This window comes from Mesoplodon bidens (genome assembly GCF_964165515.1).
Source record: "Mesoplodon bidens genome assembly, chromosome: 5".
NCBI classification, from domain to species: domain Eukaryota; kingdom Metazoa; phylum Chordata; class Mammalia; order Artiodactyla; family Ziphiidae; genus Mesoplodon; species Mesoplodon bidens.
Window position 1 is genome coordinate 101,409,056 of NC_138161.1, and position 24,005 is coordinate 101,433,060.

General features: G+C 39.4%; 1 protein-coding gene across 3 annotated transcripts in view; it reads left to right on the plus strand.

Moving 5' to 3' along the window:
- Positions 1-10,331, plus strand: part of SENP2 (SUMO specific peptidase 2) — a 32,066-nt gene extending 21,735 nt beyond the window's left edge. For all 3 annotated transcript variants that reach the window (XM_081235060.1, XM_081235059.1, XM_081235058.1), the window contains exons 13-17: positions 1,277-1,480; positions 2,510-2,589; positions 4,662-4,746; positions 7,217-7,312; positions 9,037-10,331. In XM_081235060.1, the coding sequence (XP_081091186.1) occupies positions 1,277-1,480; positions 2,510-2,589; positions 4,662-4,746; positions 7,217-7,312; positions 9,037-9,099 (528 nt within the window). In that variant the 3' untranslated portion in view covers positions 9,100-10,331. The remainder of the gene's footprint in view (positions 1-1,276; positions 1,481-2,509; positions 2,590-4,661; positions 4,747-7,216; positions 7,313-9,036) is intronic.
- Positions 10,332-24,005: the final 13,674 nt, after the last annotated feature.

Consider the following 24,005-nt stretch of genomic DNA (forward strand, 5'->3'; position numbering starts at 1 on the left):
GCCTTTAATTAGCAATGTTTCCCTCTTCTGCATTTGTGCTTTGTTTCATCCACCACTGCATTTACTAGTCTTCAGTGAGATTTTTATAAATCCTGGGTGCAGCTGATAAATGGAAGGAAGCAAGCGATACTTTATTTTAGATGAATTCTTATAGGAGCCATTTTATTTTTTCAATAATAAAGGAATATATTGATCACTGTATGTACACTATGTGATTTTTTTCTTTATTTCATTTGAGTGATAACTGTAAAATTTGCCTAATTGTCATCTTGTATCCTTATGTATTTAGCTAAAGCTAGCTCTTGGTTCTTGCCAATTTCCCAGTTGGTTCTTTACCCAGCTGCTCAGCCCCTGCATTTTCTCCCTTTGCCTTCCTTCCTCCCCGCTATAACTAGTGACATATAAACACATTCTTGTAAAATTAGAATGTTTCTGTTTCACATTATAAATGTGAAATAAATGTGTTTATTATAGAAAATTCAGAAAATACAGGAAAAGTGAAGGAAAAACATTATCGTTTGAAAGTGGCACAACTCAAAAATAAACAAAATACTAATGTTTTGGTGTATTTCCTTCCATTTAATTTTTTTTAATTGAAGTGTAATTTATATATAGTAAAATTCACTTCCAGTTAATATTTTTGTATATTTTGTGTGTGATATAGTTACATATACATTTTCATTGTTGCAGACTTTCTCCTTGAGTTCTTTCTCTTGTCTCTCTTACTCATATGCCTCAAAAGTACAGTCTCATTCCTTCTTAATCCCTCCCATTTTGCACTGATCTTTTTTTAAAAAATACATTTGTTTTATTTTTGGCTGCTTTGGGTCTTCGTTGCTGCATGCGGGCTTTCTCTAGTTGTGGTGAGCGGGGGCCACTCTTTGTTGCAGTGCGCTGGCTTCTCACTGCAGTGGCTTCTCTTGTCGCGGGGCACGGGCTCCAGGTGCGTGGGCTTCAGTAGTTGTGGCATGCAGGCTCAGTAGTTGTGGCACACAGACTTATTTGCTCCGCGGCATATGGGATCTTCCCAGACCAGGGATCGAACCGTGTCCCCTGCATTGGCAGGCAGATTCTTAACCACTCTGCCACCAGGGAAGTCCCTGCACTGATCATTTTTTGTTTTCCATCTTCTGTCATAGACAGCCCTTTTATCCCCTTCCTTAGTACCTTCCCTTCCCTCAGCTTATTTTCTAATTCATCCTAACTGAGTTAGGTAGAAATCTAGTTTTGATAATATACTTGCCATATTCTAACATTTACTCTCTTGATATTACAGGTCATTAATTTTTACATGAATCTCCTGGTGGAAAGAAATAAAAAACAAGGGTATCCAGCACTTTATGCATTCAGTACTTTCTTCTATCCGAAATTAAAGTCTGGGGGTTACCAAGCAGTGAAAAGATGGACCAAAGGGGTCAATCTCTTTGAACAGGAACTTATTCTGGTGCCTATTCATCGGAAGGTACATTGGAGCCTGGTGGTAAGTCGAGAGGTTTAATTGTTGGAGTTTGGATAATGACTGTTCTGTTAAATGCAGGAATATCTCAGAGATATTGCAGGTTCAGTTACAGACCACCGCTGTAAAGCAAATATCGCAATAAAGAGAGTGACATCAATTTCTTGGTTTTCCAGTGCATATAAAAGTTATGTTTACACTACGCTGTAGTTTATTAAGTCTGCAATAACACTATATCTAAAAAACAATCTACGTACCTTAATAAAAAATACTTTATTGCTAAATACTTTTTATGCTAACCATCATCTGAACCTTCAGTGAGCTGTAGTCTTTTCACAATAGTAGCATCAACGGTCACTGATCACAGATCACCATAACAAGTATATTAATAATGAAAAAGTTTGAAATGTTGTGAAGAATTACCAAGATATGACACACAGACATGAAGTGAGCAAACACTGTTAGAAAAATGACGCTGATAGACTGGCTTAATGCAGGGTTGCCGCAGACCTTCTATTTGTGAAAAATGCAGTGTCTGCAAAGCACAATAAAATGAAGTGTGCTGGTAATGAAGGCGACTCTTCTGTCTAGTGAGAGTCCCGTAGTATATGTTAAAGGCATACTCTGCAGAGTCCCTTCTTAGTTCTTGAGTTGAACAACTTAGAAAGCTACAAGACAGTCTGTGTAGTGGAGGAGCTTTGATTTTTAATAGGAAAGAATTTTAGTGCACGTGGGTTATTTTATTACTTTTGTTTACAAGATGATAACGGGTTTATTGTAGTAAAGGTATAAAGAAAAAGGCAAAAAAAAGTCTCATCACTCTGAGAGGACCACTAATGTTTTAAGGAATAAGTTTCTGTGCCTTTCTCTAGGAATAGAAAAATATAATTTTATAGCCATGGAGCTCATATCATCTGTGATGTTTTATGAAAAATGTGTCTTAGAAATCCATTCATGTTGGTACATATATTTTTTTAAAATGCTTATCTTTTTAGAAATAAAATTCTCATTTTTGTGATGGTTGTTTCTGGATGTTGCATTTTTCCATTATAGGTGATAGACCTAAGAAAAAAGTGTCTTAAATATCTGGATTCTATGGGACAAAAGGGCCACAGGATCTGTGAGATTCTCCTGTAAGTAAAGGCTTAAAAACTTCAGTGTTGCCTAGTGTGCCCTTTGTTAAGTGGCCTTTCTTCTTTCCATCCTCTGGTGGATGGTAGTCTAATGTGTAGTGAGAGCTATCTTCCTAGTTGTTCACAACTTGACCTGAATCCATCTTTTTGTCTAAAAATAACCTCAAAATCTGATCTTAACTGAGAAATCTTATTTAATAGCATCATTGAAAACAAGTTTGTCATATGTCATAATGTAAAATATATTTGATCAGAATCCCGTGATTTGAATTAGATTTCTCTGGGATTGATACACTCTGAATTCTTAAGCCCACTCACTGATGTCTCTGTGCTTTGTGTGATGGTTCGGTTCATCTCATAGAACCTGGAGGTAATTTTTAAGTTGAAACATGGTTTGTAGGTAACTGTTTTAATAGTAATTGCTAGAAACCTGCCTTTAAAGCATAGTCATCTATTAGCTATGTAAAGTGATGACAAGAATTTCACAGAGAGGAAGCAAATCAGTGAAACAAGTCTATTTTGAAACCCTTATGCTCACTGGAAGCAAATGCAGGTTCCAGTTTTTAATTTTAGTAAGGATACTTGGATAATTTTAATAAGGATACTTTAGTAAGGAACTCTTGTTGAATGATGTGAAAAAAGTTAACAATAATTCAGTTCTTTCTTTTTTGATGTTGTTTTAGTGTAAAAGATCCTTTTTATTTATGGGTGTTTATCTTGAATAAAAAATATAGAGAAGAAATTTTTTAAAATCATAAGATACACCAAATTGTTTATAAAGCAGTTATCTCCTTCTAGTCTTTTCTGCTTAAGATGTATGTAAAATGTGCATACATACATACGTGTGCACATACACATACATATAATCACATACTTATGAATGTTTTCATTGGAATCATACAGCAAAATTTTGTCTGTTGCTTATAATAGGATACCAAAAAACCATACTTTTATAACATTCATACTTTTTTTCCCCTCTCTCTCTCTTTTTCAATATATGAAGAGTTCAGCTTCTTTGGGTATCTGAGGCCCCCTCCCTTTCCTGATGCCCCTAGTCCAACTTTTCTCAATTTTTTTCATTATCACCTCCCCACTCCAAATTTTTTTTTAATTTAATTTCTCCATGACAAGAGAAAATAGTATTAAGGGAGAGACTTTTTTTGTTTGTTGGATTGAGCTTTAGAGGGCTACAAACCATTGAAATATCTAAGATTTTTGCCTTCTAAGAACCAGTTGTCACCTCTCTCGGGGTGATATTGCTGCTGCTCCCGTTGTGAGCGCATGCCCTAGCATAGCACTGGTTTCCCTTTTATGCAGGTTAGGGTGAGAACTGAGATGCCTGCGTTAAATTTGATAACCCTCTGGAGATTTGGATAAAATTAAATCACTCTCAATACTTAAGTATATATCACCTAGGAATGAGGAAATTCTCTACATAACCACAGTGCCATTATCACACTTAAGAAAATTGACAACCACTAATGTGTAATATATGGTTCATGTTCTGATATCGTCAGGTATCTTTTATAGCTTTTTTTTCCTAATCCAGGAAGTCAGTCAGGGTTCATGCATGTAAGTAATGTCTCTTTAGTCTCCTTTAGTTTAGAATAGTCTCCTACATTTTTTTTTTTTTCCATGGCAGTGCCTTTTTTTAAAGACTCCAGACCAGATGTCTTGTTTTATATCTATTTTTAAGTGAGAAAAAGCAAGTTATAGAATGAAGTACTTTTTTTTAATAGAATAAAATGTGTGTTTTAAAGTGGGGTGGAGCAGAGAACTAGACGAACAAACAGCAAACCATTAACAGTAAATATTTCCAGAGTGGTTATTATGGGGTCTTTTGCATTTTACATATTATGTTTCAATTTTTAAAATATAACCATATATAATTTTTGTAATCAGAAAAAACACAAAATAAAAGGTAAAAAGCCAAAAACAATCATATTTTTAAAAATCTAACAGAGATGGCTTTGAGAATGTCAGGTCTATTAAACATCACAATGTCTGTGTAGTCATAATGCTAAGTCTCCACAGGGATTCATCAGTATATTCCTTCTTTGCTGTTTTTTCAGTCAGTATTTGCAGGATGAAAGTAAGACCAAAAGAAATATTGACCTGAATGTTTTAGAGTGGACCCACTACAGCGTGAAGCCACATGTAAGTGGTGATCATCTGTATTTCCAAATACTTTGTTGCATTTCCTGTCAGTAGCATATTATTTAGACTTGGCTTCCTTCTTCCCCTTACTCACTCATCCTTAGGCATGCATTCTCCTGAGGTTTACATCTTTAGAATGATCACTTCTAAATCTTCAGAAATTCATTTAACCAAGTTGTTTGCTTTTAAGCCTTTATCTTGTTTCTTAAACTATAAATGTTAAGTATCTGCATGTCTCAAAAAATTGAGAAAAAAACACAACACAAGAAATTCAAGCCAGCTACGTTTCTTGGTTGGCATTAATGGAAATTTGAAAGCTCCTGTTCAAAACTTACCTGAGAAATTTGTATATTTAGATCTTAAGGGTCTGATGCTGTGAGTCCTCAACAGTCAGGTGTGCTATTTGTGAATGTGCTTTGGATCTTGCCAGATTTGAATCTCAGGGCTTAAAAATGCATACATATGGGACTTCCCTAGTGGCGCAGTGGTTAAGAATCCACCTGCCAATGCAGGGAACATGGGTACGAGCCTTGGTCCGGGAAGATCCCACATGCTGCGGAGCAACTAAGCCTGTGCACCACAACTACTGAGCCTACGCTCTAGAGCCTGTGAGCCACAACTCCTGAGCTCATGCACCACAACTACTGAAGCCCAAGCACTTAGAGCCTGCGATCCACAACAAGAGAAGGCACCACAATGAGAAGGATGCACACAGCAACGAAGAGTAGCCCCCGCTCGTTGCAACTAGAGAAAGCCTGCTTGCAGAAACAAAGACCCAACCCAGCCCAAAATTAATTAATTAATTAATTAAAAAATGCAGGGCTTCCCTGGTGGCGCAGTGGTTGAGAGTCCGCCTGCCGATGCAGGGGACACGGGTTCGTGCCCTGGTCCGGGAGGATCCCACATGCCACAGAGCGCTTGGGCCTGTGAGCCATGGCCGCTGAGCCTGTGCGTCTGGAGCCTGTGCTCCACAGCGGCAGAGGCCACAGCAGTGAGAGGTCCGCGAACCGCAATAAAAAAAAAAAAAAAAAAAAAAAAAAAAAAAGCATATGTCTTTTAGCCCTAATGGCTCCTTTTCTTTTTTTTAAAAAAAAATTTTATTTATTTATTTATTTATTTATTGGGCAGTGTCAGGTCTTAGTTGCATCACGTGGGATCTTTATTGCCACGTGCTGGATCTTTAGTTGCTGCAAGTGGGATCTTTTGTTGCAGCATGTGAGCTCTTAGTTGCAGCATGTGGGATCTAGTTCCCGGACCAGGGTTGGAACCCATGCCCCCTGCATTGGGAGCATGGAGTCTTTGCCACTGGACCGCCAGGGAAGTCCCCTAATGGCTCCTTTTTAAAGTAAGCTACATGAGTTCAATTTTAGCCCTAACCTGTATATAATGGCTTGACTATCTTTATCCAAAAGCATTTTCATTTCTAAGTTGAAGAAGAGTAAGTGTTGAAATTTCCTGAGGAAAGCACAGATGAAAGAAGAGTTTGTTAGGATGAGTAACTGTGTTCTGGAATGGGAAATGTAATAAAGAAGACAAATTTTCTTCATTTGTGTGTGTGGTGGAGTCTATAGTTCTCTCCACTCTGTGAGAGATGCTGGGCTCAGGAGAGAAGTTCAAGGCACCTACCATATGTATGGGTGGTGTGAATTTTCAATCTTTTCCTTTTTACAATAATCATGTGTATTTTTTTGAATAAAAATTGAGTTTTTGTCATCTAGTATGTTTTCCAGCAGTGGAATTAGACTCTTACACTCTTATTCCCCTTATAACTGACAGCCAAAGGGTGTAAGGGGCTGGCAAGGATTAGTGCGACACGGGCTTGGGGATTGTGTGAGTTTACTTCATCTGGGCTTGGAATCCACCACCTTTGGTTTATGGTGCCTTTAAGTGCTGCTTGCAAGCAGTAGTGTTGTTTTTTTCAGGACAGAACTGAACATCATGGCAAGATTTCCTAACTGGTTAAACCCTATAAAGAGGCTTTATTCTTTCTCCTGCTTGCAGCTGTGGGGGTCCAAAGCAGTAGTCTTAGTTTTCCGGCTAGGGAAGACAAGTCAGACTCTGCAGTATGGAAATAGGTTAGTTGTACTGTAAGCATATCTCTGATTGAACCACACTTAGGCATTTTCAAAATTTATGAATGCCTCTGAAACAATTCTGACTAGAATTCCTGTTCCTGGTAATAAACCTTCTTTCAGTTTGCTTTATATGAGAGGTGAGAGATGGAACTCTCACTTTGCTTTTCTCTTTCCTTCTAAAAAACGTTTTCCATGAGGCTCACATACTCCATGTCATGGGTTGGGTTTTTATGCCACATAAAGACTAATTGTGTTTGTGTGTGTGTGTTTGTGTAATACCAGATTTAACATTTACCTTTATAATACTGTTTATCCACAGTAATATTTAGAAAAAGTCAAAGGAGTTTGTATTTGATGAAATTTCACCCCTTCCTCTCCTTTTTTTGTAATTTTAGGAGATTCCTCAACAGTTGAATGGGAGTGATTGTGGAATGTTTACTTGTAAATATGCAGATTATATCTCTAGGGACAAACCTATCACATTTACTCAGGTGAGTGGAGACCCCTCCTCATCCATTTACTTGTTACTAAACAAGATAAACTCAGAGCATGTTACCAGTGCCTCGCACACATTAAGCTGTTAATAATGGTAGCTGTGCTACTATTATTGCTGTAAACCTTGGCCATAGCCCTACTCTTGCTAGTATCAGGGTTTGTCACTGTATCTGCTCTCACGTTTATCCTAGTCTTTGGTGACCAGTGGGGCAATTTGCATATCTCTGAACTCCAGTGTTCACTGGTTCTTGAGTATTACTAATATTTTTAGCCAAAGAAGGAGGCACATCAGAATATGTAACAGCATGGGGAAATCAGGCCTTGTGAGAACTTAAGCTGCAGGTCAAAGATACAACTATGAATGTTGATTTTCCCTTCTGTTCTGATTATTTTTGGTTCTCCATAGCTCTGCATTTGAGTGGAAATTCAAGTATGCTGGGAACTCTTGAGTATTTATGTTTGTAATAGTGGATTCTCAGTCTTTTTACAACCAAGGACACCCTCCTTTAAAAAATAGTTTGCTTTAACAGACCTCATTTTGATAGCTACCAAATTGTACATATTGAATAGTAGGACTAATAATAACCCCATTCTAAGCTTTTGAACAACATGGACTAACTAGGGCTCCCATGCTGAATTAATACAATTGGTTAGCTTCAGCAGTTTTACTAAGAATAAATATGTAATTTTTTACTACATGTTTTGAGCTATTTAAAATAATTTATGAATCCATGTGTTAAGACTTTTTTTTTTTTTTTTTTTTTTTTCTGCGGTACGCGGGCCTCTCACTGTTGTGGCCTCTCCCGTTGCGGAGCGCAGGCTCCGGATGCGCAGGCTCAGCAGCCATGGCTCACGGGCCCAGCCGCTCCGCGGCATGTGGGATCTTCCCAGACCGGGGCACGAACCCGTATCCCCTGCATCGGCAGGCGGACTCTCAACCACTGCGCCACCAGGGAAGCCCCCTGTTAAGACTTTTTAGGCCTCTTCACACTAGTTTATAGTAAAATGGTATATCCAACTACTTATAAGGAAACTCCAGGAGTACCTCAAGGGTATCTGATTTCATCAAAAAGAGTTACAGGTGATTTTGGATTTGTCTTGCATGTTGTTGTTTTGAAAATTGGACCATGTAGTGATTATCAGTTAAAGCAGAATAATATATTAAGAAAAGCATCTAATTCTTTGATGCTTCTAAAGAAGGAGTTATTTATTCTCTGAACCTAATCACATGAGATTTGAAGGGGGGAAGTTGCTATTTGAACAGAATTGGCCATGGACAACATTTGGTATAGCACAGAGTAATTTGCAGGTTTGTTTTTTTCTTTATTTAAATAGACTTCATGTTTTTCTCATAAGAGAGCAGAATATGTTCATTTTAGAATGTTTTGAAATACAGGTAAGTAGAAAAGTTACTTTTTGTGCCGCCACTTAGCTATTTCCCTTTTTGGTACACGTTTTTGTTTTGAAGTTGTTGTTGGACTCTATTGTATAATTCTGCATCCTGCTTTGATTTTCCTTAACACGTAAAAATGCTTATGATACATATAATAATACAAATAACCTTTTTTTATGGCTTTGTAAGTCTGTACCATGATGTGGAAAAGTCAAGGCTTACACAAAGGACATTGACATCCTACTTTATTTACATGCTACAACTAAAGGTTGTTGACGCTGGGCACTTTCATATGTGATGTATGTGTTACTTGTGGATTCTCTGCAGCACCAGATGCCTCTGTTCCGGAAGAAGATGGTGTGGGAAATCCTTCATCAGCAGTTGCTGTGAGAACGCCCTGCCGCAGTCCCTCCCGCTGCTGGTGGTTCTTTCACAGATGGACGTTTCCATATACCTCATGCATTGTGGGTTAAAAAGTCCCTGCATCACCTCTGTTCTCTCACAGGTACTGAGCTGTTAGAAGTGCATGATGGCCCCTCTCTGCACCCTAGTCCTGACTTGGTGTGTAGAGGGCTGCTTGCAATCCTGTTTATAAGGCCATGCCTGCTCAGAGCCCTGGACTATCAACCCACACAAGAACAAACGCTAATTAATACTTTTTTTAAGTTTTTTTTTTTCCCTGTGAATGTGGGAAATACAGGATTTATTCTATGATTTTTCTGTGTGTTTGTTCACGTGTATTCATTCACTCACTCATTTGCAGACATAATGGGCAGTGGCTGTTTTCTGCTGCTCTTTTAAAGTTAACTCTAAATTTCTCATTTGAACTATTTATTTCTGAAAGGAATGTTAAGCTGCCACTCCCTGCTGAAGATCAGGAGGGAAATCAGTGGGGGGAGGAAGGGTTAATTAGCTTCTCTAGCTGGAGCAGTAACTGCCGACTTGAAGCAGGAGGTCTTCTTTCTTTTGAGGCTTGAAAATGCCAGGAGAAACACTGTGGTGTAGGGCTCTGGTTGCCTTTCAGAGGAAGTTCCACACTACAGCATTGGCACGGTGTCGTGGAAAAGTGGAACTATGGCCAAGGAACTCTGGCTATCCAAGTGTCTTCAGAAGAGTGTCGTGGTCATCCTAAAGAGACTTCCCTTTCTGGAAATGAGGTGACTTGGCTACTCTTGAAACTGGATTTGAAGTCACTGTAAACCCTAAATCTTCATTTTCATCCCAAATCTGGTTGAGTATAAGCCTCAGATATGTAAGGGCTGGCCTGGGCTGTTTATTTCAAAAGATACTATTCAGTTTAAAGCTATTTTCCTCAAAGTTCTTTTTTCTATATATAAAGCCAAAATTAAGTTTTGTACTCATTAGTATTTACATCTCCCCATTCCACCGCCACTGAAATCTGCAAGAAAATTTAGTACTTGGCTCTGAGGTTGCCAGTTATACAGTAGTCTATTTTGCCTATGAAAGTTTGTATTTAACTGTTTTGTTCATTAAAAACCTTACAGTGGTTACGCATATTTAATTTCAGAAAGTTTAGAGTTGGTCAGAACATATTTTGCAAGATCTAGTGCCTAGTGTTGCTTTTCTGATGTAATAAAAGGTTGTCTGGCAGAACCTGAAAAGTATACGCTGATTTCTAACCCTTTCCCTACTTAAACCTCCCACACTTCTCCTCGTTCACAAAAGTAAGAGGTCAAACCAGAAAAACTGGGCATCTGTTAGCTATGAATCAACATGTCTGCCATCTGGAGGCCCTGGCTTCTGGTCGCAGAGGCATACTTTTTTAAAAAATTATTTTTAAATTTATTTAATTTTGGCTGCATTGGGTCTTCGTTGCTGTGTGTGGGCTTTGTCGCGGTGAGCGGGGGCTGTTCTTCGTTGCGGTGCGTGGGCTCTAGGCGCGCGGGCTTCAGTAATTGTGGCACATGGGCTTAGTAGTTGTGGCTCGCAGGCTCTAGAGCGCAGGCTCAGTAGTTGTGGTGCACGGGCTTAGTTGCTCCGTGGCATGTGGGATTTTCCTGGACCAGGGCTCGAAACCGTGTCCCCTGCATTGGCAGGTGGATTCTTAACCACTGTGCCACCAGGGGAGCCCTACAGAGGCATACTCTTGCAGGCAGTTTTCCCTGAGATGTGTAAAAATCTTGGTATAAGACCTGGGGCCTGTGGTGAGGATTGAAACCGCTGTGCCTGCCTACTTGATGGTCAAACCAGAGGACGTGTGCTTAGGTGATGATTAAAGAGTGAGCCAGTTGGGCTGAGTCTCCCTCAAGCCTAGGCTGTACAGAGAACCCTGCCTGCAGCCTCCGTTCCTTTCTTGAGGCTTCTGGAGCTGTGCCAGTGAGTACTGGGATCAGGCAGCGGGCACAGCCAAGAAAGGCCAGAGATTTACTGGGTCAGCAATGCACTGAACGCCTGGTTCCCACTTGGCACTAGTAGGTTTCACCTGAGAATTTAGAACCTTGTTTAAGATTTGTTCCATGTGGGGTAAATCCTTTTAGGAATGGCAGCCCAAATGAGTGATGCTGGGGGTTAATGTATTTGTATTACAAGTATTTGGAGGGGCTTCTTAGAGCAGCATTCACTGAGCTTTCCACTAATGTGATGCTTCAGGATAGCTCTTAATAATCTTCTAGGACATAATGAATTGATGAGAACAGAGAGTCAAGTTGGAGAATGCCATTCTACTTAACCCTGAGTTTCTGAATTTAATAGGAGATAACACAGCCATGCTTCTCTAGGCACTGACATTTCTCTGTACAGATTCTTGTTGGTAATAGAATTTTAATACCTAAACAGTTTATGAGAAAAGCAGCCAGCTACTGATAATTTGCTAATTATCAGTAGCAAATTATTAACATTAAAGCCAGTGAGAAAGATATCTGTATCTCTCTATATATTTTATTGCAGTAGTTTGGGGGTCTGAAAAAAAGGTGGAGTGAACCATTGTTCTTTTTCTAGTAGGCAGTCTCTCCTAAAGATTGATGAAGAAGAAAAAAAAAAACCCACAACTGTTGGTGAGCAAATGTCTTTCTCATTTTTGACCTTTGAGCCAGGAGGAGGGTGGGAGGGAAACAGACTTGGGGCATATGGAAGATGTCTGGAGAGCCCCTTATTCTACCTCAGTTACCTAAGGCTATTAGAACTTCTGATCTTTTCCTCCTAAGCACAGCTTGGGGAATGCCATGTTGAATGGTGGATGTTTGCCTGCACTGTGAGGCATTGCTTGGTGCTGGGACCAAGGTGTGGGTGCAGGGAGAATGTGCCCTTGAAGATATATTGAACTTCAGATAATAAATAAATAAATATGGTGGAGAAATTTAAGTTTGTAACAACCTTAGTACTATAGTTAAGCTACACAGTTTAAATTGGCTTTTCTGAGGGAATTCCCTGGTGGTCCAGTGGTTAGGACTCTGCACTTTCACTGCAGAGGGCATGGGTTCAATCCCTGGTTGGGGAACTAAGACTAAGATCCCACAAGCCGAGCAGCACAGCCAAAAACATAAATAAAATTTTTTTTAAAAAATTGTCTTTCATGAACTAATTGGGAACCTAATCTCTTTATGATAGTTTCTTTAAGAAAAGCTCTAGGTACCCAATATTCAAACAAAAGTTTGGTAATTGTTTGTAAGTTGGGGATCTAGGTGTCTGTGTTGCTTTGGTGATTTTTTTTTTTTAATTTATCTAATATATACAAGGAAGGGTTTGGGTATTTGAAATAGGTGTTGATTTTATCTATTTATCAATAAATTCATCTCTTTAATTCAGTGGCTTTCAAATATTTTTGATTGCAACTCATAGTAATAAATATTTTATATTGTGACCAATACACACATGCATATATTATGTGATTATACATGGACACAAAAGTTTTACAAAAAACATTACTTATCCTTACTACACTGATAGTTTTCTTTAAACAAACATTTTTTTAAGGTGAGTTGTGACCACCACATTGATTTCTCAACCCCCTAACGGATAGAAATCCAGTTTGAAAAACACTGCTCTAAATGAACTGACAACAAAATGCAAAACTATAATGCTTGAGACCACAAAACTACAACAAACGTGGGGTTGTTTTGAAATGAATCAATCTAAATCTAGGAAAACGGGCCAGAAGTTTTCAGACCCTCAATGGAAATACATGGTTAAACAATCCTTGTTCTGCAGGTTTTTACATTGGAATTTCGTGAAACATGTTCAGTAGAAGTCCTATGACTTCCACGTAGGATGTAAAACAAAGGGTTCTATGGCCCAGTGAATGTGTGTACCATGTCTTTTCCTCCTGGGGATGCATGGCAAATGTAATAAATTAATGTCTTAACCTAGTGTGTCTAAAAACTTGGACGTTGAGCCCTCTGTGTTGACACCTGTGGAACTGTTTTGTGAAATACAGTTTGGCACGTGCCAGGAGAAGCAACATAGAGTTCTTGGAAGCATATGCTTCAAATATACGTTGGGGAAGTATCCCCTCACCCCATCTCAGGCCACCCCCGCCAAGCACACACACTGCCTCCTTAAGGGCATGTGGTGATCATAGTCTGTGGTGCCACTTATATTTTTCTTTAATTTATCAGTAATAGGTGTTCATGGTAGAAAAATAAAATACTGATAAAAGTTAAAGAATAAGAGTTCTGTAAACTCACCACCCAGAGTTAATAACTTTTTTTTTTTTTTTTTTTTTTTTTGCGGTACGCGGGCCTCTCACTGTTGTGGCCTCTCCTGTTGCGGAGCACAGGCTCCGGACGCGCAGGCTCAGTGGCCATGACTCATGGGCCCAGCCGCTCCTCGGCATGTGGGATCTTCCCGGACCGGGGCACGAACCCGTGTCCCCTGCATCGGCAGGCGGACTCTCAACCACTGCGCCACCAGGGAAGCCCCAGAGTTAATAACTCTTAACATTAACATTCTGGTATATATCCTGGCCTTTGGTATGTACTCTGTCATGTGTGTATTAATAAGTGTGTGTGTTGTGCACGCTTGTGCAAGTATATATATATTTTTGTTATTAACAAATGCGGAATCATACTATGTGGCTATATAACCCCCTTTCCACTTAATTTATGTTGAACATATTTTCATGGCAATATTGACATCTTAATTGCCATGTAGTGTTCCAGCATATGGTTATAACAATTTATTTAATAAGTGTTGTTAGACATACTGTCTTGCAGTGTTTTCAGTTATTCTCTTAGGAGAAGTTCTTAGAATTAAAATTTCTAAATTAGAGTAACATGTATTTTTTTTTAAATCAGAGATAAAAATCACCCATTAGTATCTTGACTTTTCTTCTGGCACAGGCTGATGACTTGTACCTCCACTGATTTAAGTTTTATAATATTTTTCATGTGTAGGTCTTCTGGATAAGTTCATTCTGAAGGATTTAATGTCTCATTTTAGTGGACAGTTTTATTTTTATTCAACTACTTTACAAAAAACTTTTTATTATGGAAATTTTAAGATATAAACAATCATCACCACCTTTCAGCAGTTACTAAAATGTGGCTAATCTTGATTCACCTTTTTTTCATGGGAGGGGGAGGGTCTGGAGTATATTAAAGCAAAACCCAGACATATCTTTCTACCTAAATACTTAAGAATGTCTCCCTAACGTATAATAACTTTAATAAAAAAGCCTTTGTCATTTTTACACATAACAAAATTAGTAAGAATTTGCCAGTACCATCTAATAGTTCACATTCAAGTTTCCCTGATGATTAAAATGTTCTATTATATTCTTCTAATCAGGATATATAGTGGTTTGAATGGTGGCCCCCTAAAACATACGTCCTCATCCTTATCCTTGGAACCTGTATTACTTTCTTTGGCAAAAGATGTGATTAAAGATCTTGAGAAAAGGAATTTATCCTGGATTGTCTGGGTGCACCATAAATGCAATCACATGCCACATAAGAAAGAAGCAGACAGTTTTGAGATGGATAAGGCGGAGGCGTTGAAATGGGCCTAGGCAGTGTTTATTTTTATACCCATTTTTAGGTATAAACAAAATCTGGAAAAAGACACCCAAGTGTTAATGATTGGCTGGACAGGCTCTGTTGCTTTCTAATTATTTCTTTTTTTTTTTTTTTTGCGGTACACGGGCCTCTCACTGTTGTGGCTTCTCCCGTTGCGGAGCACAGGCTCCGGACGCACAGGCCCAGCGGCCATGGCTCACGGGCCCAGCCGCTCTGCGGCATGTGGGATCTTCCCGGACTGGGGCACAAACCCTTGTCCCCTGCATCGGCAGGCAGACTCTCAACCACTGCGCCACCAGGGAAGCCCTGTTGCTTTCTAATTTATAACCTTGTGTTTGGAGTTAAAAAAAAAAAAGGAAGAGGCAATGAGACTACAGAAGCAAGACTGGAGTGATGCTACCACAAGCCAAGGAAGCCTGGAGCCACCAGAGCTGGAAGAGCCTTCAGAGGGAACCTGGCCCTGATGACACCTTGATTTCAGGCTTCTGGCTCCAAAACTGTGAGAGAATAAATTTCTGCTGTTTAAGTCCATCAAATCTGTGGTAGTTACAGCAGTCTCAGAACAGTAATATGGGATCCAGTAAAATGTACACGTTGCTGTTGGTTATTATATCTCTTGAGTCTCTTTTATTCAACAGTAGTCTCCTTCCTTGTACTATTATTTATTAGAGAAACCGGGTGTTCCTGTGGAAAATCCCACTTCTAAATTTGGCTTACAACTCCTTGGTGGTTTTTAACTGCTTCCTCTATCCCTTGTATTTCATGTAAACTGGTAAGCTTGATCTAGAGGCTTGATCAGATTCAGGTTGAATTTATTAGGCAAGGATACTTCATTAGTGGTCATACTGTATTGTACCAAATGACGCATAATGTCTGCTTGTTCCACTTACTGGTGCTAAGATTGATCTGTAATTCAGGCTGTCAGAGTTCCTATTCATCTTTCTCCTCTTGGTTTTAAATTTAATTGATGATCCATTATTAAGAGGTACAAAATGGTGATTTTCTAATTCTATCATTTCTCTATGTTAATTACCTTGAATTCTTCTATAAAAGAAAAACTTCATATCAACTAATTTGGTTACCCTGAAATGCACTGCAACTAGGAAAAAATATGACTTAAAAATTTATTTTATTGAAATATAGTTAATTTACAATATTATATTAGTTTCAAGTGTATAACAGTGATTTAAAATTTTTATAGATTATACTCCATTTAAAATTATTATATAAAATATTGGCTATTCCCTGTGCTGTACAATATATCCTTGTAGCTTATTTATTTTATACATAGTAATTTGTAAGTCTTAATCCCATACCCCTATCTTGCCCCTCTCCCCCACTTCCCTCTCCCCACTGGTTTGTTCTCTATATCTCAGTCTGTATCTGTTATATTCATTTGTTTTATTTTTTAGATTCCACATATGAGTGATAACATGGAGTATTTGTCTTTCTCTGATTTACTTCACTAAGCATAATACCCTCCAGGTCCATCCATGTTGTTGCAAACGGCAAAATTTCATTCTTTTTTTAAATGGCTGACTAATATTCCTCTGTGTGTGTGTGTGTGTGTGTGTGTGTGTGTGTGTTTCTATCACATCTTCTTTATCCCTTTATCTGTTGATGGACTTAGGTTGCTTCCATGTCTTGGCTATTGTAAATAGTGCCGTGAACATTGTGGTGTATTTATCTTTTTGAATTAATGTTCTCATTTATTCCAGAGTGGAGTTCCTAGGTCATATGGCAGTTCTATTTTTAGTTCTTTTAGGAACCTCCAAACTGTTTTCCACAGTGGTTGCACCAATTTTCATTCCTGGCAACAGAGTATGAGGGTTCCCTTTTCTCCACATCCTCACCAACATTTGTTATTTGTGTTCTTTTTGATGATAGCCGTTCTGACAGGTGTGAGGTGATATCTCATTATGGTTCTGATTCACATTTCTCTGATGTTGAGCTTTTCATGTGCCCATTGGCCATCTGTATGTCTTCTTTGCCGAAGTGTCTATTCAGGTCTTCTGCCCATTTTTTAATCAGCTTATCAGTTGTTTGAGCTGTTTATGTATTTTGGATATTTTGGATATTAGCCCCTTATAGGTCATATCATTAGCAAATATATTCTCCCATTATGTAGGTTGTCTTTTTTGTTTTGTTGATGGTTTCCTTTGCTGTGCAAAAGCTTTTAAGTTTAATTAGGTCCTATTTGTGTATTTTTGCTTTTGTTTCCTTTGCCTTAGGAGGCAGATCCAAAATAACACTGCTCTGATTTATGTCAAAGAGTGTTCTGCCTATGTTTTCTTTCGGGAGTTTTATGGTTTCCAGTCTTACATTTAGGTCTTCGATCAATTTTGAGTTTATTTTTATATATGGTGTGAGAAAATGTTCTAATTTCGTTCTTTTACATTTAGCTGTCCAGTTTTCCCAGCACCACTTATTGAAGAGATTGTCTTTTCTCCATTGTATATTCTTGCCTCCTTTGTTGTAGACTAATTGACCATAGGAGTGTGGGTTTATTTCTGGGCTCTCTTTTCTGTTCCACTGGTCTATGTGTCTGGTTTTGTGCCAGTACCATACTACTTTGATTACCGTAGCTTTGTGTATAGTCTGAAGTCAGGGAGCAAGTTACCTCCAGCTCTGTTCTTTCTCAACATTGTTTTGCCTATTTGGGGTTTCCATATAAATTTAAAATTATTTGTTTTTGTTCTGTGAACAGTGCTGTGGGTATTTTGATAGGGACTGCATTGATTCTGAAGATTGCCTTGGGTAGTATAGTCATTTTCACAATATTGATTCTTCCAATCCAAGAACATGGTATATCTCTCCATCTGTGTCATCTTTGATTTCTTTCATCAGTGTCTTAAGTTCTCTGAGTACAGGTCTTTTACCTCCTTAGTTAGTTTTATTCCTAGGTGTTTTATTCTAGGAATAAAATGTGATGGTAAATGGAATTGTTTTCTTAATTTGTTTCTGATAGTTCATTGTTAGTGTATACAAATGCATCAGATTTCTGTATATTAATTTTGTATCCTGCAACTTTACTGAATTCATTGATGAGCTCTAGTAGTTTTTTAGTGGCGTCTTTAGGATTTTCCGTGTATAGTGGCATGTCATCTTGCAAACAGTGACAGTTTTATTTCTTCCTTTCCAGTTTGGATTCCTTTATTTTTCTTGTCTGATTGCTGTGGCTAAAACTTCCAATATTATATTGAATAAAAGTGATGAGAGTGGACATCCCTGTCTTGTTCTTGATCTTAGATGAAATGCTTTCAGCTTTTCACTGTTGAGTATGATGTTAGCTCTAGGTTTCTCATATATGGCCTTTATTATGTTGAGGTATGTTCCCTCTATACCCACTTACTGGAGAGTTTTTCTTATTGTAATTGGATGTTGAATTTTGTCAGAAGCTTTCCTTCATCTATTGAGATGATCATATGGACTTTTATTCTTCAGTTTGTTCATATAGTGTATCACATTTTGATTGATTTGCAGATATTGAACTATTCCTGCATCCCTGGGATAAATCCCACTTAATCATGTTATATGATCCTTTTAATGAATTGTTGGATCAGTTTGCTAATATTTTGTTGAGGATTATTGCATCTATGTTCATCAGTGATATCTGCCTGTAATTTTCTCTTTTTTGTGATATGTTTGTCTGGTTTTGGTATCATGGTGATGCTGGGCTTGTAGAATGAATTTGGAAGCGTTCTTTCCTGTGCAGTTTTTTTGGAATAGTTTCAGAAGGATAGGTGTTAATGCTCCTTTAAGTGTTTGGTAGAATTCACCTGTGAAGCCCTCTGGTCCTGTAGTTTTGTTTGTTGGGGGGTTTAAAATTACTGATTCAACTTCAGTACTGGTAATTGGTTTGTTCATATTTTCTACTTCTTCCTGGTTCAGTCTTGGGAGAGTGTACATTTCTAGGAATGTATCCATTTCTTCTAGGTTTTCTGTTTTATTGGCATATAGTTGTTTGCAGTACATTGTATTTCTGTGGTGTTAGTTGTAACTTCTTTTTTATTTCTGATTTTATTGATTTGGGCCCTCTTTTTTCTTGATGTGTCTGGCTAAGGCTTGTCAATTTTACCTTTTCAGAGAACCAGCTCTTAGTTTCACTGACTTTTTAAAAATTGTTCTTTTGTTGTTGGTGTGTTTTTTTTGGTCTCTTTCATTTATTTCTGCTCTGATCTTTATGATTTCTTTCCTTCTGTTAATTTTGTGTTTTCTTTGTTCTTTTTCTGGTTCCTTTAGGTATAAGGTTAGGTTGTTTATTTGAGAGTTTTCTTGTTTCCTGAGGTAGGTTCGCATCACTATAAACTTCTTTCTTAGAACTGCTCTTGCTGTGTCCTATTGATTTTGGAGTGTTGTGTCTTCATTTTAATTTGTCTCCAGGTATTTTTTGATTTCTTAGATTTCTTCAGTGATCTGTTGGTTGTTTAGTAGTGTATTGTTTAGTCTCCATGTGTTGTGGGGTTTTTTTGCAGTTTTTTCCTTGTATTTAATTTCTAGTTGTTTTTTTTTTTTACATCTTTATTGGAGTATAATTGCTTTACAATGGTGTGTTAGTTTCTGCTTTATAACAAAGTGAATCAGTTATACATATACATATGTTCCCATATCTCTTCCCTCTTGAGTCTCCCTCCCTCCCACCCTCCCTATCCCACCCCTCTAGGTGGTCACAAAGCACCGAGCTGATCTCCCTGTGCTATGCGGCTGCTTCCCACTAGCTATCTATTTTACGTTTGGTAGTGTATATATGTCCATGCCTCTCTCTCGCTTTGTCACAGCTTACCCTTCCCCCTCCCCATATCCTCAAGTCCATTCTCTAGTAGGTCTGTGTCTTTATTCCTGTGTTACCCCTAATTTCTAGTTTCTTAATGTTGTGTTGGAAAAAATGCCTAATATGGTTACTGAGGCTTGTTTTGTGGCCTAGCATGTGATCTGTCCTGGGGAATGTTCCATGTTGCACTTGAAAAGAATGTGTATTCTGCTGCTTTTGGATAGAATGTTGTATATATATCTATTAAGTCCATTTGGTCTAACATGTCATTTAAGACCAATTTTCTGTTTGGATGATGTGTCCATTGATGTAAATGGGGTGTTAAAGTCTCCTACTGTTGTTACTATAAGTTTCTCCCATTGTACCTGTTAATATTTGCTTTACATATTTAACTCCTCCTATGTTGGGTGCATATATTTACAATTGCTATATCTTCTTCTTAGACTGATCCCTTGTTCATTATGTAGTGTCCTTCTTTGTCTATTGTTACAGTCTTTGTTTTAAAGTCTATTTTGTCTGGTATAAGTATTGCTACCCTGACTTTCTTTTGATTTCCATTTGCATGGAATACCTTTTTTTTAATCCCCTTACTTTCAGTCTGTATGTGCCTCCAGATCTGAAGTGAATCTCTTATAGGCAACTTATATATGGGTCTTATTTTTGTATCTGTTCAGCCACACTGTGTCTTTTGGTTGGAGCATATAGTCTATTTACATTTAAGGTTATTATTGATAGGTATATACTTATTGCCATTTTGTTAATTGTTTTGGGGTTGTTTTTGTAGTTCATTTTTGTTCCTTTCTTCTTCTTTTGCTCTCTTCCCCCCTTGTGATGTGATGACTATCTTTAGTTTTTTGGAGGATTTTTTTGTTTGTTTTTTGCCACACCGCACGGCACGTGGGATCTTAGTTCCCCGACCAGGGGTCGAACCCCCATCCCCTTCCTCAGTGGAAGCATGGAGCCTTAACCTTGCCAGGGAAACCCCTATCTTTAGTATTATATTTGGATTCCTTTCTCTTTTGTGTGTTTGTGTACCTATTATAGATTTTTCATTTGTAGTTACCATGAGATTTACATATAACCATCTATATATGTGTGATTATTTTAAGTTGCTGATTTCTTAACTTCAAATGCATTTTAACAACCCTGCATGTTTACTCCCCTCATCTAGTGATTACTGTTTTTGGCATCATATTTTACATTTTTTTGTTTTGTGTATCCATTTCTTATTGTGGATACAGATGATTTTATTACTTTTGTCTTTTAACCTTCCTACTAGCTTTTTACATGGTTGGTTCACTATCATTACTGTATATTTGTCTTTACCAGTGTGCTTTCCTTCCTTTCATAATTTTCATGTTTCTAGTTGTGGTCTTTTCTTTTTCATGTAGAGAGTCACTTTCACATTTCTTGTAAAGTTGATCTGGTGGTGCTGAACTCTTTTAGCTTTTGCTTGTCTGTAAAACTTTTGATCTCTCCATCAAATCTGAATGAAAGCCTTGCTGGGTATTTTTGGTTGTAGGTTTTTCTCTTTCATTACTTTAAATATATCATGACACTCCCTTCTGGCCTGCAGAGTTTCTGCTGAAAAGTCAGCCATATGGGAGTTCCCTTGCATGTAACTCATTGCTTTTCATTTGCTGCTTTTAATATTCTCTCTTTATCTTTAATTTTTGGCATTTTAATTACAGTGTGTCTTGGTGTGGTCCTCTTTGGGTTGATCCTGTTTGGGACTCTCTGTACTTCCTGGACATGGATGTCTGTTTCCTTTCCCAGGTTTGGGGAGTTTTCAGCTATTGTGTCATCAAATATATTTTCTGCCCCTTTCTCTCTTCTCCTTTTGGGGCACCTATAACTTTTTTTTTTTTTAATAAATTTATTTTACTTATTTTATTTAAAAATTTTTTGTATGTGTTGGGTCTTTGTTGCTGCGCTTGGGCTTTCTCTAGTTGCAGCAAGTGGGGGTTACTCTTCGTTGCGGTGCACAGGCTTCTTCTCATTGCAGTGGCTTCTCTTGTTGTGGAGCACGGGCTCTAGGCGTGCGGACTTCGGTAGTTGTCGCACACAGGCTCGGTAGTTGTCGCACATGGGCTCAGTAGTTGTGGCTCGTGGGCTCTAGAGTGCAGGCTCAGTAGTTGTGGCACATGGGCTTAGTTGCTCTGTGGCATGTGGGATCTTCCTGGACCAGGGCTCGAACCTGTGTCCCTTGCATTGGCAGGTGGATTCTTAACCACTGTGCCACCAGGGAGGTGCCACCTATAACATTTTGATATCGTCTCAGAGGTCTTGTAAGCTGACTTCATTTCCTTTTATTCTTTTCTCTATTTTCTGTTTAGCATCAGTGATTTCCACTACTCTGCCTTCCAGCTTACTGATCCCTTTCTCTGTATCATTTAATCTACTGTTGATTCCTTCTAGTGTATTTTTCATTTCAGTCATTTCAGTTATTGTATTCTCCATCTCTGATTGCTTCTTCTTTATATTTTCTAAGTCTTTGTTTAAAACTTCTAATTATTTTTTGGCTATGCCACATAGCTTGCAGGATCTTAGTTCCCTGACCAGGGATTGAACCAGGGCCTAACTACTGGACCGCCAGGGAATTCCCAGCAATTTCTGACTTCTCACTCTGTTCATCTATTCTTCTCCTGAGTTCTTTGATCATCGTTATGATTGTAAAAATTTAACTCTTTATCTGATAGATTGCCTACCTCCACTTCATTTAGCTCTTCTTGGGGTTTTATCCTGTTCCTTCTTTATAACATGTTCCTCTGTCACCTAACTTTTCTGAATTTGTTGTTTTTATTTCTGTGTGTCTGGTAGGTTGGTTACGTTTACTGACCTTGGAGAAGTGGCCTTTTGTAGAAGACATTCTATGCATCCCAGAAGTGTACTCTCCTCTGGTCACCAGTACTATATGCTCTAGATGTGCTCCTAACCTATGTGGGCTGTGTGGGTCCTTTTATTATAGAGGGCTGGTTATTGTGGGCTGTCCGGTAGGAGTGGCTGACCCCTGGACTGGTTGGTTGCCAGGGTCTGCCTTGTGTGGAGGCTGCCAGCCACTGTTTGGCAGGGCCAGGTCATGTGGCTGGCTACAGAAGCCTGGAGAACCCTGGGGCTAGTGGTGGCTCACTCTTGGGCAGAACTGGGTTCTGGGGTGGGTGGTTGCAGAGCCAGCATTCCTGGATTTAGTGTTGGCCTGCTGGTGGTTGGGGCCAGTTCCTGAAATGGCTCACTGTAGGTTCCAGGGTGTCTCAGAGCCAGTGCTGGCCCACTGGTGTGTGGGGCTGGATCCCGGGGTGGCTGGTTGAATAGTGCATGGTATCTCAGAGGTGGTATTGGCCTGCTGATGCATGGGGCCAGAGCCCAGGGGCTCCCAGAGCTATTGCCAGCTCACTGGTGGGTGGGGCTGGATCTGAAGGCCTCTGGCTGAGGCGCCCAAGGTGTCCCAAAGGAGATGTTGGCCTGCTGATGGAAAGGGCTGGAGCTTGGGGCTCCTGAGGGTGGTGCTGTCCTACTGGTGTATTGTCTGAGTCCTGACAAGGCAGGCTGTGGGGCATGGTGGTTCTCTTCCTGCTGTCTACCCATTGGTGGGTGGGGTCAGTGCCCAGGAGGTCCTGGGGTGTTGGCCCACTGGTGGGCAGAGCTGGCTCCCAGGGTCTCTGGCTGCAGGGTCTTGGAAGTCCTGAGTGCAGTGCCTGTGTACTAAGTGTCTGGGCCCAGGTCCTGGGTCCTCTGGTGGACAGAGCTGTTTTCAGGGATGGCTCTGGGCTACGGGGGTCTTAAGGCAGCCTGGCTGCTTATGGGTGGGACTGTGTCCCTACATGGCTAGTTACTTGGCCTGAGGGGACCCAGTACTTGGGCCTACAGGCTGGTGGGAGGGGGTAGGGCTGGGTCCCGAGGCTAACAAGCTAGAGGGAGGATTCCAAAATGGCACTTGGCCAGCACCAGTGTCCCCATGGTAGAAGGAACTCTCAAAAATGGCTGCTGTCAGTGTCTTTGTCCCCAGGGTGAGCTCTACTTGCTGCCTGCCTCTCCAGGAGACTTTCCAAGTTCAGCAGGTTGGTCTGACCCAGGCTCCTTTCAAATTACTGCTTCTGCACGGGGTCCCAGAGCATGTGAGATTTTGTGTGCACCCTTTAAGAGTAGTGTCTCTCTGGATCTCCCAAAAGTAAGCCCCACCAGCCTTCAAAGCCAAATGTTCTGGGGGCTCATCTTTGTAGTGCACCCCTGTGTTGGGGAGCCTGATGTGGGGCTCAGACCACTTGCTCCTTGGGGAGAACCTCTGCAATTGTAATTATCTTCCCATTTGTGGGTTACCCCCCCCAGGGGTGTGGGTCTTGACAATATTGCAACTCCACCCTTTCTACCCATCTTGTTGTGGTTCCTTATATCTTTAGTTGTAGATCTTTTCTGCTAGTCTTCTGGGTTTTCTCATTGATAGTTGCTCTGTAAATGGTTGTAATTTTGCTGTGCCCATGAGAGGAGGTGAGCTCACGGTCTTCCTACTCCTTCTTGGCCCAGCCCTACGATGTTGTTTTTTTTTTTTTAAATAT